Below are 18,126 nucleotides of genomic sequence, written 5' to 3' on the forward strand. Positions count from 1 at the left end.
CACGTGTTTGATTCCTGGTGAGACATCTCTTTATCAAGGTGGTATGTCTTGACAATCTCAAATATATTTCCATGTTTATTCGTCTTTCCTCACTGAGAAATAATGCAGTGGTTTTAAACATGGACAATACAAAATTTAACAAAACGTTGTCTGGCCTCAGTGGTATCTTGTACATTATACCGACAGGTTTTAAATTTTGATAGTACATTATGAAAAAAATGCAGCTTTTATTCCCTGTGCTTTTCACGCACTTAAACTCTTATATACTTTGAACTTATCTTTCAGTGCAATGCTTTGAACGCTACAAGAGAAAAATATAACTATCGATACACTCACACACAGAGAGAGAAAGAGGGGAGGAGAATAGTTTTTGTTAGTCACATTAGCAGCCTCATACATACTCTCCATATGTATGACGATATTTGGTCGTCTCCGGATCTGTCCGAGTTACCAGGTCTGGTTGGTCATGGATCTGTCCAAGTTACCAGGTCTGGTGAGTTATGCATGTCCGGGATAGCATGGCTGGTGAGTCATGGATCTGTCCAAGTTACCAGGTCTGGTGAGTTATGCATCTGTCCGGGATAGCACGGCTGGTGAGTCATGGAACTGTCTGTGTTAACATGTCTAGTGGGCCATGGATCTGTCCAGGTTACCAGGTCTGGTGGGTCATGGATCTGTCCAAGTTACCAGGTATGGTGGGTTATGGATCTGTTCGGGTTAGCAGGGCTGGTGAGTCATGGATCTGTCCGGGTAATCAGGCCTGGCGAGTCATGGATCTGTCCGGATTACCAGGTCTGGTAGGTCATGGATCTGTCCGGGTTACCAGGTCTGGTGGGTCATTTCTTTCGGGTCACGAAATTTGTGAACTGTTCCATCACTGGTTGGATAAAAGCAAAGTTACATCGGATTATAAGGAAAAAATTGATTTCACAACTTTTTACAGAATCACTACTTATATGATAGTACAGATTCTTACAGAAATATCAAATGTCTTTTATTTGCAGTACATTTTGAACAAACAAAACTCCTTTTTTAATTACAAAAATAACATTGTAAACAATAATTGTTAATTACAAGAATGAAAACAATAAAGAGATCCACAATTTATTTTTCACCCTGTATAAAAAGGTTCGCTTTCTGCGTATCCAACAGCTACAGTTCCCTCATATTCCAGAACAGCAGCTATTCCAATTCTGTACACAGTATTTGGTTCAAAGGCTGAATCGTTGAAAATACCAAACTCGCTGATTGTTTCCTCTCCGGAACCCAGAGTAATTGTTAATGGTTTCTGCATTCCAGTCTGTAATTAATGAGAAGATAAAAGTTCAATATGATCTAATGCCAAGTTCTACTACTAAGATGTTAACTTAAATATAAGTATTAATATTCACCATAAACTCTTATCTAATAGGCAATAACTAATTATGGAGGTGAACATGGTGTAATGTGCGCATCCCGAGTATATAGTTTTTTCGTTTTTTTTAAAGCAAGGAGGGAAAATGAATGTCATGCATTATGCAATCTTGCAGTTTAATCAAGATCGTTTGTTGTAAGTGAAGTGGTGAATAGAAACTGGTAACATGACTCAACAGGTGACGTAAGCTCGGCGGCAGTATTGTACTACACTTTACATATAATGTGCGGTGTCTTCCTGTTTCCAACTCGATCGTATAAATCAGTGGTAGAGCGTTCACCTCTTGTGTTTAGGGTCCCTGGTTCGATCCCAGCTCGCGCCAAGTGAACTTTGTGGTGGACAAACACCATGTGTGCAGTGTGACCACCGCCAGTACTTTCTTACTAGATCTAGTACCTGTTGTAATATTTTAGTGTTCTAGTACGTTCACCAACAAATCTAGTACTTTTCTCCTCCTCTTCTTTTCTCATAAATACATGGAAGAGAAAAAGGAATCTTATGAAAATTTGACAATGTACGAAAATTTGACTGTTCCTGGTAAGTTTTTTCTGCCTGTTTCTTTTTTTCAACAATAGTATTTACAAGAGCGGAAGTAGGACATAGGGGCCCGTCCGGTGGCCTCCTCCAACTAATAAATGACCACAGTAAACAATATTAGAAATTTGGTGATCCATTTAAACAGTAGGTTATGAAGGAATTAAAACTAGATTTTCTCAATAAGTCCATTTTATGATATTTCTTCTTGTCTCCCGACATCCTCTATATTTGTCATATCACTTTAATGCAGGGGTTTTCAAACTTTTTGCAGTTGAGGCTCCTCTCAACCACCAAAATCTAAACGCGCCTCCCCTGTCAAAAATGAAATTGTCAACTACATAAATACATGTGTCCCTAAAAGAAAGACTATGATTATGATAAACTATGTTTCATTTCTTAATCACTAATGAAAATATCTCATTAACACAGGTGATCTATTGTGTACATTGACTACACCTTTTAATGTTATTAGCCGGTGATAATAATTACAAATTATGGTAAGTCAGATATTTACCTTAAAATTGAAAAATACGAGCACAGAGGGAATTAAAATAAAAAAACCGGCACATTTAAATGTTGAACAAAGTCAATGTGATATTCAAGAATCGTTCCAAAAATAATAACAGAAAATTAAGAGAAAGAAAAATTCAGGCGCCGCTTAAAATTTCAGAGACATTTAAGAAGACATACCATTTACTCCAAAGATAAAGTAGAAGATCGTTAGTGGTCATCTAATAAGCATTATACACGTTTAAGCCAAAGGGGAAAGGGTCATCCCTGATCTATGTGGAACAAAGGCTTAGTCCACTATGTATTACTAAAAAAGAAGGATGCAGACTTAAGTATGAATGTTGCGTATAATTATATTCCTTTGTAGGATCTTCTTTTAAAAGTCCTCGCGCTTTCCCTGACAACCTTCGGCGCCACCCTAGGGAGGCGTGCCGCACAGTTTGAAAACCCGTGCTTTAGTGGTTTTAGAGTGAGTTGAGTTGATTTCGAGTTTAACGTCCCTTTCAGCAGCGAGGCTATATGAGACGGGACCTCCTGATTAACGTGGAATCCGAACCACTTGAGCTCCAGCCAGGAATGGTTTTAGAGTGAGTTCTAATACGACAAGTAACCCCTTGCACTGAAATGACGAGTCTAGCTCGTCATTGGCTCCCGGTGCTGAATCGCACAATGACGAGCTACACTCGTCATAAAATTTAAACTATTGTAGCATCACATAGGGTTACTATATTGATGTTTTGAAAGTTATGTAATGATAAACCATCTATAGACTCACTTTTATAACATCAAGGAATTTGATACAGCGAAAGGAGGGACAGGAAATTCAGAAAATAAATCGTAGTGGAAGGAGTTAAGCAGGGATTCCGCCAAAAATTTTAGTTTAGGAGTGTAAAGTCAAAATTAGGAGGGTGTAAATGGTTTGCACGGTTTGTATCGAATTTTGACTGTAAAAAATTTAAAGCTGGGGGTACTTTCAAGAATGTAAGGGATCACGTCCCCACCCACAGGGAAGGGGAAGCTGCCAGAAACCTTCTAATAAGATGTTAATATCGTAAAATGTCATAAATAGGGTGAAACGGAAGCAGATAAAATTTTAGTACTTTTTCCCCGGATCTAGTACTTTTTTCTTCATAAGTTAGTACGGAATATTTTTACTGGGTGGTCACACTGCATGTGTGTGGGTTTTCTCGAGGTTCTCCCATTTCCTCCAAAAGGGAGGAGTAGGAAGAAGAAGAACAACAACACAACTAATTGATGATTTGAAAAATGGAAGAAAATATTGGGAGCTAAAAGAGGAAGCTGAAGATCGGGAAACATGGCAAAAATATTTCCAGGTCTGAACCTAAAAACATAAAATAAAATAAACAAAACGTCATTAGTTCCACTATCGGGCAACAGGCAGACGTTTTGTTTACAAAGAATCGACACGTTCGCACCTAATCAAAGAGAATAATTATTTTTAAAAACTTTCAGATATGTCATAGAAGAAACTGAACTTATGAGTAACAAACACATTGAAATACTGTTTGATTTAGGGAAGAAATATTGCTTTGATACACACACGCTAGAACAATGGAAAAGTTCAGTATAGGAATATTCCAAGAAACCAAACAACAACAGGAAAGTTTACCCAGAAAAATGGGTTTCCTTACCCCACTGGCTAGGCTTTTCTGAAAGATTAAAGAAAATAGGCAATACATTTGGAATCAATTTCTCGGCAAAATCTGGTGGTACCAGTTTCGTGGTACATACAAAACATATTTCTAGGATGAATTGGCTTCTTCAGGGATCTAATATTTCGTGCGAATGTAATGAATCCTATATTGGTATGACAAGGAGGAACATTTTAACCAGGGTTAAAGAGTATATCAGGGACGCTAAGGGAGAAGGAGCCCTAACTTCCTTCGAAATATCTGCAGGATACAGAACATTACATAGAATGCACCACGGTTTTATATCCACGTTCCAATAATACAGAAAGAAATGTTTCTCAAGTTCTTTTCATCAGGGCCGATGGACCTAAACTCAACTTAGGTAAGGGTAATCTAGATCACAAATGGAACAATGTAATCAATATCTCAAAGAAAACATAACATTAATGAACAATATTTATTACATTATTTATATTTTTGTTATTGATCGTTTTCAGTTTACACATCTTCACCGTTAAGAAGGTTAGCAGTTTTATTAAGAAATCTAAATAGGATATCAACAGGTGGAAATGATATCTTTAAGTTTTACGTCCCATAGTTATGCAGGCTAGGCTAAAGGGGACGGTGATGATGAGAAATGAATGAAATGGCAGAATGAAGAAAGTGGGAGGAAACGGGTGAACCCCGAGAAATCCCACACACAGCACAAATCTCACTTGGCGCGAGCTGGGATCTAACCAAGAATCCCATGCACCAGAGTTGAACGCTCTACCACTAAGCCATAGCGGTCCTCACTTCGGAACTTGGAATGGAAACATTGTTTTCACTTGGATTTGAATTGCCAATTGAAAATAATTTCACAAATTCACACATGGTGTCAACATAAATGTAGAACTAGCTTTCAGAAGAAATCTTATGGTCAAACTACTCAAGCCAAAATAAGCGTTCAACTACATTAGTCTTAAAATTCACAATATTTGGGAAGTGTTCAATCTGCTAGTGGAATTAATGTTTACAACAACCAAAAATAAATTGAGGGACAATCACATAGAGCATAAATTAGACTATTGTGGAATTCCGCATAAATTATTGTTGTAAATAATGTTTTGTAAAACCAGCGAATTGATAGGAAATTCAGGAACAATTATTAAGGACAATCATAACTCGAAATTAAATCACTGAATACTGTGCACTAATTGTTCTTAAAAAAAATTTACAATAGAAGACGTAAAAGTAAGGACCTGGTGATATAATAATAAAAATGCTGCTGACTACGTTCCCAGAGAGGAAAGAAATTTTCAATTAAAGTTATAAATACGGAGGCACAAGGTAAGCCATTTTTAAAACTAATTCATGGTTACACTGAGCTATTCCTACTCAACAAATTTATTCGTGTTTACATTGAGCTACTCCTACAGAACAAACTTATTCTTGGTTATAATGAGCTATTCTTACTGAACAAAGTTATTATTATAATGAGCTATTCTTACTGAACAAACTTATTCATGGTTATATTGATATCCTACCGAACAAGCTTATTCATTCTTATATTAAGTTACTCCTACTGAACAAACTTATCCATGGTTATATTACCTACTCCTACTGAACAAACATATTTATAGTTATCACAGTATAGCCATAATTATCTTTTCCTTATAAGTATATTTAGTGATGTTCATATGAAGGAGTATGACGCACTCAGTACTCTAAAAACCTAATTATTTCTCAGTTTGAAATTCCCTAATAGTTCGAGTCAACAGTGAACATCGAATTCTCACTTTAATGATAATAGTTACGTACACATACCTTTTGTAATTCTTTTGCAACATAAAAAGTTCCATTTATCAAACTTTCAATTTCTTCTTTTATATCGCCACTGAGTTTCGTATCAGGTAATTTGCTGTTCGAATCATCGCTTCTCACTAAAATCAGGTAACGGCTGAAATAAACAGAAAATACAGATAATGCTGTTTAAAATAAATATTTATTTACAAATCGAGAATTAAAGTTAGATAGATGATGAAATAATATACGTTTTTTTTTTTAAGATTTTTGAATAAATACTACCAAGATAAATATAATGGTACAATTCGAGAATACAAGTCGGTCTTTTACGAATAAAAAAAGTATTACAAAGATAAATAATATAAATCTGAAACTCTCTACAGTGTCTAATATAGTCCTTCCTGCTGGTCTAGTGACTAGCGTATGTGCCTTTGTGCACGTAGTCCCTCGGTTCGATTCCCGGTGGAAGAGCACAAAAACTTATCTTCTCATTCATTCACTTTTATGATATTGACTAGATGAAATTCAAATATAAAAGCCAAAAATAACTATTGGGGCCGCGGTGGATCAGTGGTAGAGCGTTCACCTCTGGTGCATGAGATCTGTAGTTCGCGCCAAGTGAACTTTATGTTTTTCTCGGGGTTCTCCCGTTTCCTCCCATTTTCTACATTCCTCCATTTCCTTCATTTCTCATCATCACCGTGTCCTTTAGCCTAACGGCATAACAGTGGGACGTAAGACTTAAAGATTTCAAGATTTTTCAAATATAATTTTGACCAAAGCTTATCATTTCCCGCAAACTATCGTATACTTTCTTCATCCAATGATGTTAGACTTTGCAGTATACACTTGAACTCGGTTGTAATGGCCAAAGGGACCTAAAAATAGTGTCGTTATTAGCGAGTAGCACTACAACTGAGATATTCAATATTATCAATACCAGACATCGAAGGCTGGGAATGATTCAGTATTTGACCGCTCGATTAACCCTAAATTACAGATACGAGCTTGGGACACATTATATATAAGTTTGATACATTTGTGAAGTCATACTAAGTATGGTATAAAATAATTTTCCTTATGAAAAATTAGTTGGTCCCAATTAACGTTTGAAGCAACAGATAATGTGTCACGGAAACCGACATTCCTGTAATCAAGTTCAATTATATTTAATTTTAAAGAATTGTAATATTACCATTACTGAAACTATCAAACACACACACACACACACACACATATATATATATATAAATATATAAATATATATATAATATATATATAAATTATATATATATATATATATTACTAATATATATAAATATATATATAGGGTGTTCATTTATTATGTATCAAAAATCCTCACACCTAAACAATAAAAAGAAATCCATATGAACATAAGGCGGAAACCGTGTTGTTTCAAAGTTACGAGATGCCAAAATCGAGAAATTTGTAACTTTGAGGCTGTCTAGCTCGAAAACTATGAGAGATATCGAAGGTGGTTAAAGAAGTATTAGAGGAACTAGTACAACTAGTACACTCTCTATCTAAACACCTATGTTTCAGATTTGGGTTGTGCCGGTGTACATGATTTTAGAGAAAGAGGAGGAAGAGTGGAACCTATACTGCAGCTCTCTCTGTAAAATACGTTGCGCCGATATGTCCCAACTCTGAAATATGATTATTTCGATAGACAGTGTACTAGTTCCTCTAATATTTCTTTAACAGCTTTGATATCTCTTGTAGTTTTGGAGCTAGGCAGCCTCAAAGTTAAAATTTTCATGATTTCGGCATCTTGTAACCTGGTAACAATGCGTTTTTCGCTTTATGTTCATATGGACTTTTTTTTATTGTTTAGGTGTAAAGATTTCAGTAGTGAATTTTGGCTACATAATAAATTAACACCCTGTATCTATCTATCTATCTATCTATCTATCTATCTATCTATCTATATATATATATATATATAAGTCCAGATAAAATAAGGCATCTTAAATTTATGAATATATAATAAAGTTTTGCGAAGGAAAATGTTGAATATTTCAACATATAGCCTGTAAGAGAAAGTTCATAAATGGAGCCGAAATTTATGGTTAGCTTGTTATTTTCTACTTAAGGACAGATCAGGTGAGCAAGCGAAGCATTTACTTTGTGTTTTGTTCATTGGTTATAACTAGATTGACTGAATGATTAAGGATGACGTCAGCAGTGAGAATATTTGTACGCCAACGGCCTATACTTGTGCTTATGAAAGGACTATCACAATAAAAATTAAGAATATAAGTTAAAAGCGTAAATAATTACAAAAAGAAAGCAAAGAAAATAAGAGATTGGTAAAAATGTAAATAATAATAATAATAATAATGTAAAATTTCGGACAGAGATAAGTCACATTGATGTTTAAGACTAAAGAGAACTCTAATTTGCTCCAGCCTTGGCAATAAGTGACCCAAAAGCATTTTAACATTTGGATTACAATATCTACACTGACAACACAACTTTGCTGCACGTCTTGCAAATAAGAACAGAAATGAAACACTGAACTGCTGAACAAGACTGTGCTATTTATAAAAAATAAATATTTACATGTTACGTTTCGATTTTCTACCCAAGATCTTCATGAGACATACACTAAAAACGTATGTATTGTATTGGTAAGATGTTTTTAGTGTATGTCTGATGAGGATCTATCTATCTATCCTACGTTTCAATCTTCTAACCAAGATCCTCATCAGACATACACTAAAAACGCATGTATTGTATTGGTAAGATGTTTTTAGTGTATGTCTGATGAGGATTTATCTATCTTACATTTCGATCTTCTAACCAAGATCCTCATCAGACATACACTAAAAACGTATGTATTGTATTAGTAAGATGCTTTTAGTGTATGTCTGATGAGGATCTATCTATCTTACGTTTCGATCTTTTAACCAAGATCATCAGACATACACTATAAACGTATGTATTGTATTGGTAAGATGTTTTTAGTGTATGTCTGATGAGGATCTTGGTTAGAAGATCGAAACTTAACATGTAAAGTATTTATTTTTATGAATAGCACAGTCTTGTTCAGCAGTTCAGTGTTTTATTTCTGTTCAATATCTACAAAAGTAATTCTTTACACTGAAGAGAAAATACACATATTACTTTCGTTTCCAGTGTTTCTCTCGAACCATTTTGGCATTTAATTTCTCATACTACCTGTTCTGTTTGTATTCCATTATCTACGGGATATTTTTTATACCAATTCCATTAATTCTTGTTATTCGTTAAATAACCCAAGGACATAAAAGTTGTTTTGAAAGTTCTTATATTTTACTTTTAAAATAGTCTACCTTACAATATATATCGATTATCGAAAACCAATACAGACTTCCGATTTTCTAGATAATTATATCCTTCAACGAACTAAAAGCACATTCAATGAACAAATTTGCAGTTTAAATGTGAACTTAATTCTAACCTAAATGGGACCAGTTCCTCAAACAAAATAAGCGAATAAAAAAGTGAATAAAAGAATCGAATCCTTGAGCGAATGGAAAACTACAAAATCTCGCAGCTTAAACATGCAACTGATTCTAACTTGAATTGAATCAGTCTTCATGCAAACGAAATTTGTAATGGGTAACATTTACATTACATGAACCGTGCACAAAAAAATGAATTAATAGTTATTTCTTTCGCCCTATTGGTGACTTTCAATTAAGATAATAAAAACTATCTTGTATAAATCCAGTATTTTCAAATATGGAGAATAAATATATGTTTATTTGAAAATTTTTATCATAAAGTTAGAGTGTTTAATAAAAAAATAGCATTATTGAAACTTTATTAGTTGGTTTCTCATAATTTAATTAAACTTCTTAAATAGCTGCAAAATTTGAAAGCTTAAAAGAGTGAAGACCGTACGCACACTTTAGAAACTTTGAATGGCACTTTTTTTCATAAAATAATAGCTTTTGATAAATCTCATTAAATTTAATTCAGTAGACTCTTTTCTTGTGAAAGTTCACTTCACACGAAGAGTTGCCAAAACAAAACGATATGATTTAGTAAGACTCGACAGTGTTTCACAATGTGTATTTCTTTTTACTCTCGACCCTATCCATAGGAACTAAATACACGTTTCTGATCGGCTGCAGTTTACGATTGTCCAAACTTGTGGTGCATGTATTATGTATTACAGTAATAGAAGAAAACTGTCACTTTGTGTGTTGATAAAAATAAAAAGATAATTATGTTTGGGTTACATTTCGTAAGAACATGAGACATTTTTTTTTTTTTTACGCGGTACTCTAAAAAAAATCATTTTGGTCACAAAGAAGCGGATGAGGTTCAAAGTTGGACTATCCGAGTGTGACGTAGTCACATGGTATTATCATGGGTAAAGGTGGAACAAAACGAGTCCTTCAGGGCTTCTAACCCCCTTCGCTCGCTGACGCTCCCACAGTTATGTTTCATAACGTAAGTAAATAACTTTTTATGCATTATATATTATGTACAAGGGCAAATTACTATTATTTTTATTTTATTTTAATGATAAAAGTGTTACAAAAATTAAAAAAAATACTTTCCGTGGGCCGGGATTTCGTTTACATTATGTTGGTCCATAAGAAAGTAGAGACACTAACACGAAAAGAGACGGTTGCGTAAGCTTGCTTTCATGTCGTAATGCAGACATTCAATTGAAAAACGCATGTTCATTGTAAGAGAAAGTAATGGATTCATGTTCTATTAAGAACTATCACCTGACTTTTTTCCTTGCCAAAATATCTTTAAAAAATAAAATAAAAGACGTGTATAGACCATGCACAATGGGTGAGTTACATAAGAGCATTCGGCGAAAGTTCCAGGCGGTGACACCAGAGGTTCTAGCAGCCATCTTCAGAAACATGGAACGTTGTGTTTGAAAGTTCAAGAAGGACCTTTCTAGCAGCTCCTGTGGCAACCTCATTTCGTTTCATTTCTTATATATACAAGTATGATATGGAAATGTTTTGTTTCATTTCCTCTTGTACTTTTTTAAAGCCAACATTTTCCAGGGCTACCTTCAAGTGAGATACCATGCATATCCTTAAATTTCTATTAATTATAAATACTGGTTTTCCGAAACGGGAATTGAATCTAATAAAAAAGGTATATTATGGTGTGTTCTTCTAGACATATCACATGTGATACTGATGAACCAATCACACTTGTATAATGTTATAATTTGGAACCTCTTGCAACAAACGTATCGCCAACAAATTGAAAAAGTCCAATTAAAATTTCTTAGATGTTTGATATACAAAATAACTTGTATTTATCCATCATTTGAAAACTATAACACACTGGTAGACAATTTTAATAATTACTCATTAGAACAAAGACGTAATATTGACGATCCTCCAAAAAATAGTTCAAAATGAATTCGATTGCTCAAACTTTATATCTTCATTATACTTCCATGTTCGTTCAATTAGAACTAGAACCAATAATACAGTTCTCTTCTATTGCAAAAGGTCTAGGACGAACATAATGTTGAAGTCACCAATTTGAAGAATATGTTCTTTCTATAACAAATTATGTTGTGATAAAATTATTATATCACAATGTCCTGTAAGGCACTAAAAAAAACTGTTGTAAAAATATATTGTAATATTTCAACAATCTAATTGGGCATCTGCCAGTTGTGTTGATAAATAAATAAATACTTGTGTGGAGAATACCTTTCTGTTCTATGTGGCATCGGTTGTTTCAATCACAGCAACCCAACATTAACTGCGAAGCTATCTCTTAGAACTAACACTGCATTACATACTTGTATCACTTAATTATTTGTACTGAGATTTGAAAAATATCACAATTTTGAAATTATATCAGAGTTAGATTAGATACTTACATTAGATCAGAAGAGAATATTTTAAAAATGTACACAAGAAGCAAATTATGAAGTACCTTACAAGCTCTTCATACTCTTCCATTGGATGAATCGTGACCTCAAATGTTGTGTTCGTCTCTCCAGCTGCCTTGATCTGTGATGGAGGTTGAAGTGACGGTGTCGGAGGTGTTGTAACCGTAGTTAATTGCACTGGAGGACCCATTGCTACCGTTTTCGCAGAAATACTCATGGTGTAAGAGGATGCTGGCTTCAAATCAGTGAACTAGTTGCGTAAAGGGAAAAAATGCACATTTTATAACAGTTTTCAATGGATAGATAGAATTTCAAAACACATTCAACTGTTTCATGTAAAGTATTATACTTTAAAAGGCAGAAATACAGACGCTATGAAAAAGAGATGGAAAAAGACTGAAAGTATTCTAGATGTGGATATGGAGAACAAATTACAAAATTAGGTGAGTGGAATGAAAAATCAACGAAAAATAGTACGAATGGGCTGCTAGTTATGGAAGAACACCTATAGTACTAACGAATATCTTCTCTCAACAATATTCTTATTCTTCTAATGGTATTAACACAATCGATCTCATATTTTGGGGTCAGATTTGAATTACAGTGTATAAAATATCATATCCGATTGAAGTCGGATTTCAGCACACACGAAAATTTTGTTTTTAAAATTGTGCTACATGATTTAATTCGTTCTATCTTTCAGAGATGACAGATAAATGTTCTTTCTATTAAGCAGTCACGTTTCTCATTGTTAATTCTTTTTCTTGGAAATCGTTTTTTTAAATATTCTGTCAGTAGCTCAAAGACATTTAAAACTGAGTAGCTTGTTCATATAAATAACTTGTGGAACTACTTGTAGTGAAGGTGTTGTAATGCGCCACTAAACTGAACCTGAACCTAGCGCATTACGAGATATTTGAAAAGTGGCGACTCGAGTTTCGATTTGTAGCTCAGGCTGCTAAAACTGGAATTTGATCCGTATCATATGATTTTAAAATTAAAATCTAAGAAAATTTTTTCTGATCGATATTAATAAACAACCGGAATGTCTTGGTTTTACAGTTTGCTAAATACGAAAACATGAGTTCTTGTTTTGTGATCAGTAATTTGGATTAAAACATGCGGCTGTAAATTAATCAAAGCCTCAAATCGACATGTATAATACAAATTCCAACTGAATCGTATTAATATTTTGTCTCTGATATGCAGTTAAGAAGATAGATGGAAAACAATAATTTATGATTTTTAATTATGAGTATATCGAATGTTAATTGTGGTTTTTGGAAACAGCCTATAGGGAATCTAATGTTAATTAATATAATGAATTATGAATTATTTTAGTGCAATGAAAGTTATTCTACGATTATGGATGTATAATAATAATAATAATAATAATAATAATAATAATAATAATAATAATAATAATAATAATAATAATAATAATAATAATAATAATAATAATAATAATAATAATAATTATTATTATTATTATTATTATTATTATTATTATTATTATTATTATTATTATTATTAAGGGATATGTTCTAGTGTAAAATATAATATAGAAAAGGCTGTTTAAAAAATTTAGGAGGAATTCGATTAAAATATTTAACAAACGTCCATATGTTGTTTCATATGTACTTTTACCGCATAATCGGATTGACAATTCATGTGATTTCATACGTAGGTTGACCAACTATTCGCCAATTACTCGAGCGTATATATTGAATGGTAAAATCCTGTACTTTCTGTGGGAGTTTTTCATCAGCACACCGAACACCCAATCTTTTACAAGGAAAACACGTACCAGTGGGGGTAAGGTGTATTTCAGTATTTATGTTACAGTTTGAAAAACACACTTTTACTTCTTCTTAAATATACGTGCAAATGTGTGATATACACTGTACTAGCTGAAATCCCCATTCTTAGTAACAGAAAGATGGATTTATGGAAAATATTTGAAAGATATATTTGAACTCTTTCTTCCCCTATAGGATGTACACTCATGTCCAAAATGATTGTCGCATATCTTTAACTGTCTTCTTGTAAAAACATAATTTTTTAATGATTTTGCAGGGTACTTTTAATACTGATACTATGTGTATAATCGGGAAATGTATATTTGTGGTAAATTTCATAGGAAAAGAATCATAAATACGAAAACTAGAGAGTAAAACAAAATGTTGCTAAATGGGCAAGAAAGTTTTATTTTCGTTTTATTGTTCTTATTTACTGCTCTTTTGACATGAAATTTGCCACATGCATGTCTTTGCCTATTATACACATACTAACATTATAAGAAATACCGGGCGAATTCGTTATCATATTTAAAGTCCCTTCTCCTCTTGTGATACTTATTCCAGACATTCTAAATGGCGTACAATGTCTTTCCTACAGTAACCTACAAACATGTTAATTCAACGGTGTGGATTTATATGACGGTAAAACACACAAATCAACATACATTTGAACATTCAGTTTTATATACCAGTATAAGATATATTACACTTATTATGACTTAACTTGTTACATGAATTGGTATTTTCAAAAAAAAAAAAAAAAAAAGTTGTATAAAAAGTAATGCCAATTCCCATCTCACGTCAGAGGGTTGTGTTTCAGCACTACAAAGAGTTCCGTAGCTGATAAGGAAATGTGAGGTGATAAAGTACGGCAAGTGAAAACGTCTGTGTGTTATTCAGTCAAAAGCAACAGCGCTGTAAAGAAGAGGAAGAAAGTGGAAGCGCCACAATAACATTAAGTTTCGAGAAGACGCACAACAATGTTCATGACGATCTTTTAGCCAAAATGAAGGAATCACTTCACGAGAAGCACTACCGCACATTAGAAGCCACCATCCGTGCCATATGGCGGTACTTGAGGGACATCGACAAAGATTTACGCGCTGACGGTGTACAATGCCTTCCACACATGTGGCAGAAGGTGATAGAGATTAAGTCAATTACGTTGAAGAAATGTAACAAGTACTCTTCTGTACAAAAAGCCAGGTACAAATTATAACAATGTTGTTATTACTGTTTATCAAGTACTTGTACATAGTTTGATCATACATTTTGATTTGAACAAAATAAATAAATAAATAAATAAATAATCTTTGTTTCTTCTTCCTTCTCTTTTCGAAAGGTGTTATTTCTAAATCTGTTAACAAGGCATTTTAGTACCCTTATTTTGGATTATAATATGACCTATGTGTCATAATACAGAACTACTTAGCTCTCCCTCTCTCCTTCTAAAAATGTTTTGTAATTATGGGATTTCAAACAACTGTACCTTATTATTATTTCAGGTTAATCCAAATGCAATAGAAACCTAATAACTGCAGGACAGTGTAAGGACATACTCATGATATTACCAAGTATCTTACATACTTAAAATTTCAACTTCTGAATGATCATTTGCTTTCAAGATTTCAATCCCAGAGCTTTGTTCGCAAAAGATAGAATAGGAATAACAAAAACACCAAGGACATAACACAGGAACGGCGTTACCCGGAGAAAGCAGTGCAGAAATGGTTTCCAGTGTTGCTGTAGGTGATTCATCAAGCGATGAGGTATCCAGCGATTCCATACGCCGTGGTTTTCCCGGGTAAATCTGTACATTTTTCTATTTCCTTGGTACTTTTGCTGTATTTTCTCGTGATTTTATCTCTTGTGAAAAGGGCTGAAGCAGAGAGCCAAAAGTTCAAAAATGCACACACTACTCAGGAATTAAAATTAGATCCGAGGGAGATAACTCATGATAATTGTTTCCGATTCTCCAAATTCGTCATCAAATTTTATTATGATTTGTACAATTCAGTTTAATTCGTTAATGTTCAAGTCTATGTGCTCTTTGAATATTATCCTTTGGTATAAGAATATTGCAGTATTCTACTCATATAAGCAGAGTAAAAGTGGAAATATTTCGCAACAAAGAATATAGAAACAAATAGAAAATACTTACTTGATATTCATATGTAGGTCTTTCGCTTTTGACGATGTATTCATGGATTGGATAATATTCACAGCAATTGGAAGAATTGTAAGAATCTATTTCATCCACGTTAATGAGAAACGATCTAACTTTTCCGTTGGCAATATCTGGATGACCCCATTCCACTGTCAATGAAGTTGCATTCCTTTCAACTAAACGTAAATTCCGTGGCTTGCTTGGTGCTATAAAGAAGCATACATAAATGTGTAAATAATTATATACAATGGAAATTTGTAATTTAAAATCTAGCTATATACAACTTTACAGGTTAATAAATATTTCAGACGTGCACGATAGCTTCATGTTTATATAGTACGTTCCTTTGATGGATGAATAATTTCACTTGAATTATTTAACAGCAGATTAATGCAGTGAATGAACCTAACGAAGGAACGCAAAGATTGAAAAAGTGACTGACTGAACCAAGACTCGAACCCGAGACCTCTGGCATATCGTGCCGATACGTTAACCACTACGCCACCCAATCCGCTTCCCAGAAAAGCCGTTCACTCTCTCATTCTCGAGGTCGGTGCTCTCATCTCGTTCCACGTGGGTTGTACTACAGACTGCTGCTGTGATTGGACAATCCTGTGTCCTTGTATCGAACATCTTATGACGGTTGATTTCATATATACTAACGAAAGAAGGAAACAACCGATTTTTTTTATTTACACACCAATAAGTGCAAATAGTAACGAAACGAGTCAAAAAGTGACTACTGGACCGGCACTCGAACTCGTGACCTCCCGGATTTGTCCAATCCCAGCAGGGGTTTGTGGTACAATCCACGTGGTCCAAGATGAGAACACCGACCTCGAGAGTGAGTGGCTGTTCTGGGAAGTGAACTGGGTGGTGTAGTGCTTATGCCGGAGGTTTCGGGCTTGAATCTCGGTCCAGTCAATCACTTTTTCACTCTTCACGTTAGAATTCGCACCTATAGAGAATTTGGTGTGTAAAATAAAGAAAATCGGTTGTTTCTTCCTTTCATTAGTACTAACGGAGAAAGTTTGTAGGAAGAGGACTAGTGTTATTATAACATGACCAAACAAGATTTCGTTTTTCTCTTTGGCCTAGGTTAATCAGAAAAATATTTGAGAGATTAATTATAATTTTTCATTGTTACTTAATTTTGATATAAAAAGTGTTTATGTGTAAAATATTTAAGTCCATTCCCGAAAATTTTGAAATGTGTTGTGACAGAAATGAATGGTAAAAAGAAGTGTTAAAATACATCTCGGGCCAAGAAAGACAAGATAGTGACATTTTGACATCTTTCTTCCATTCCGTTCTTATTACTCTACAAGACCAACTAATCTCCTAGAGAATATCCTTTTTAATAGTTTTTTTATAATCCTAATTATTTCATTACGAGAACGAAATTTTACACCATGTTTAAGTGTTTGGAATTTCGACTATTCAAATATTTCCTCTCCTTTCTACCTCATAGTTCTTAATTCAGTTTGTTTAATAATTTCAGGATAAGTTCTTAATTAAAATTGTTGATCAGTCTTACCACTTCTAATGTAAACCTTTTGAATTTGTTAACTGCCAAATTGCTTCCTTAAAACTGAACGTCATTTGCTATACTTGTGACCCTAAAGAACAATTAATACTTTTGTAAAAATTTTTCTTTGACTGAAATATAGTAATGGACATCATGTATTATATTGTAAAGCTGATATTAAGAATGAAAGCTAACTAAAAGCACTTAAAAGACAGAAGCATGAAAAATTGCTTAGTTTGTTGTTTTTAAAGGGGATGTTGAAAAGTAACGAGGATAAGTAAATGAAAAGTATATGAAACAAGAACAAATATATGAAAAGTATATGAAACAAGGATAAATGTGTGGAACGAGGATAAATAAATGAAAAGTATATGAAACAAGGATAAATGTGTGAAACGAGGATAAATAAATGAAAAGTATATGAAACAAGGATAAATGTATGAAACGAGGATATGTATATGAAAAGTATATGAAACAAGGATAAGTGTATGAAATGATTATAAGTATATGAAACAAGGATAAATGTATGAAACGAGGATAAGTATATGAAACAAGGATAAATGTATGAAACGAGGATAAATAAATGAAAAGTATATGAAGCAAGCATAAATGTATGAAACGAGGATAAGTATATGAAAAGTATATGAAACAAGGATAAAAGTATGAAACGAGGATAAGTATATGAAAAGTATATGAAACAACGATAGATGTATGAAACGAGGATAAGTATATGAAAAGTATTTGAAACAAGGATAAATGTATGAAACGAGAATATATATATAAAATGAGGACAAATGTATGAAAAGTAAAAATACAAACTAATTGTTGATTGATGACAGTT

The 18,126-nt window shown here is 33.5% G+C and overlaps 1 protein-coding gene across 2 annotated transcripts in view; it reads right to left on the reverse strand.

Annotated features, from left to right (window-relative positions):
- Window positions 1-969: 969 nt before the first annotated feature.
- LOC145663899 (receptor-type tyrosine-protein phosphatase delta-like) overlaps window positions 970-18,126 on the reverse strand; it is a 212,260-nt gene continuing 195,103 nt past the window's right edge. For both annotated transcript variants that reach the window (XM_081730070.1, XM_081730069.1), the window contains 4 exons: window positions 15,752-15,963; window positions 11,836-12,041; window positions 5,920-6,052; window positions 970-1,300 (listed from right to left, as the gene is read on the reverse strand). In XM_081730070.1, coding sequence (XP_081586196.1) covers window positions 1,112-1,300; window positions 5,920-6,052; window positions 11,836-12,041; window positions 15,752-15,963 — 740 coding nt within the window. In that variant the 3' untranslated portion in view covers window positions 970-1,111. The remainder of the gene's footprint in view (window positions 1,301-5,919; window positions 6,053-11,835; window positions 12,042-15,751; window positions 15,964-18,126) is intronic.

The sequence above is a fragment of the Thermobia domestica genome, chromosome 11, assembly GCF_964235325.1.
Source record: "Thermobia domestica chromosome 11, izTheDome1.hap1.1, whole genome shotgun sequence".
Classification (NCBI taxonomy): domain Eukaryota; kingdom Metazoa; phylum Arthropoda; class Insecta; order Zygentoma; family Lepismatidae; genus Thermobia; species Thermobia domestica.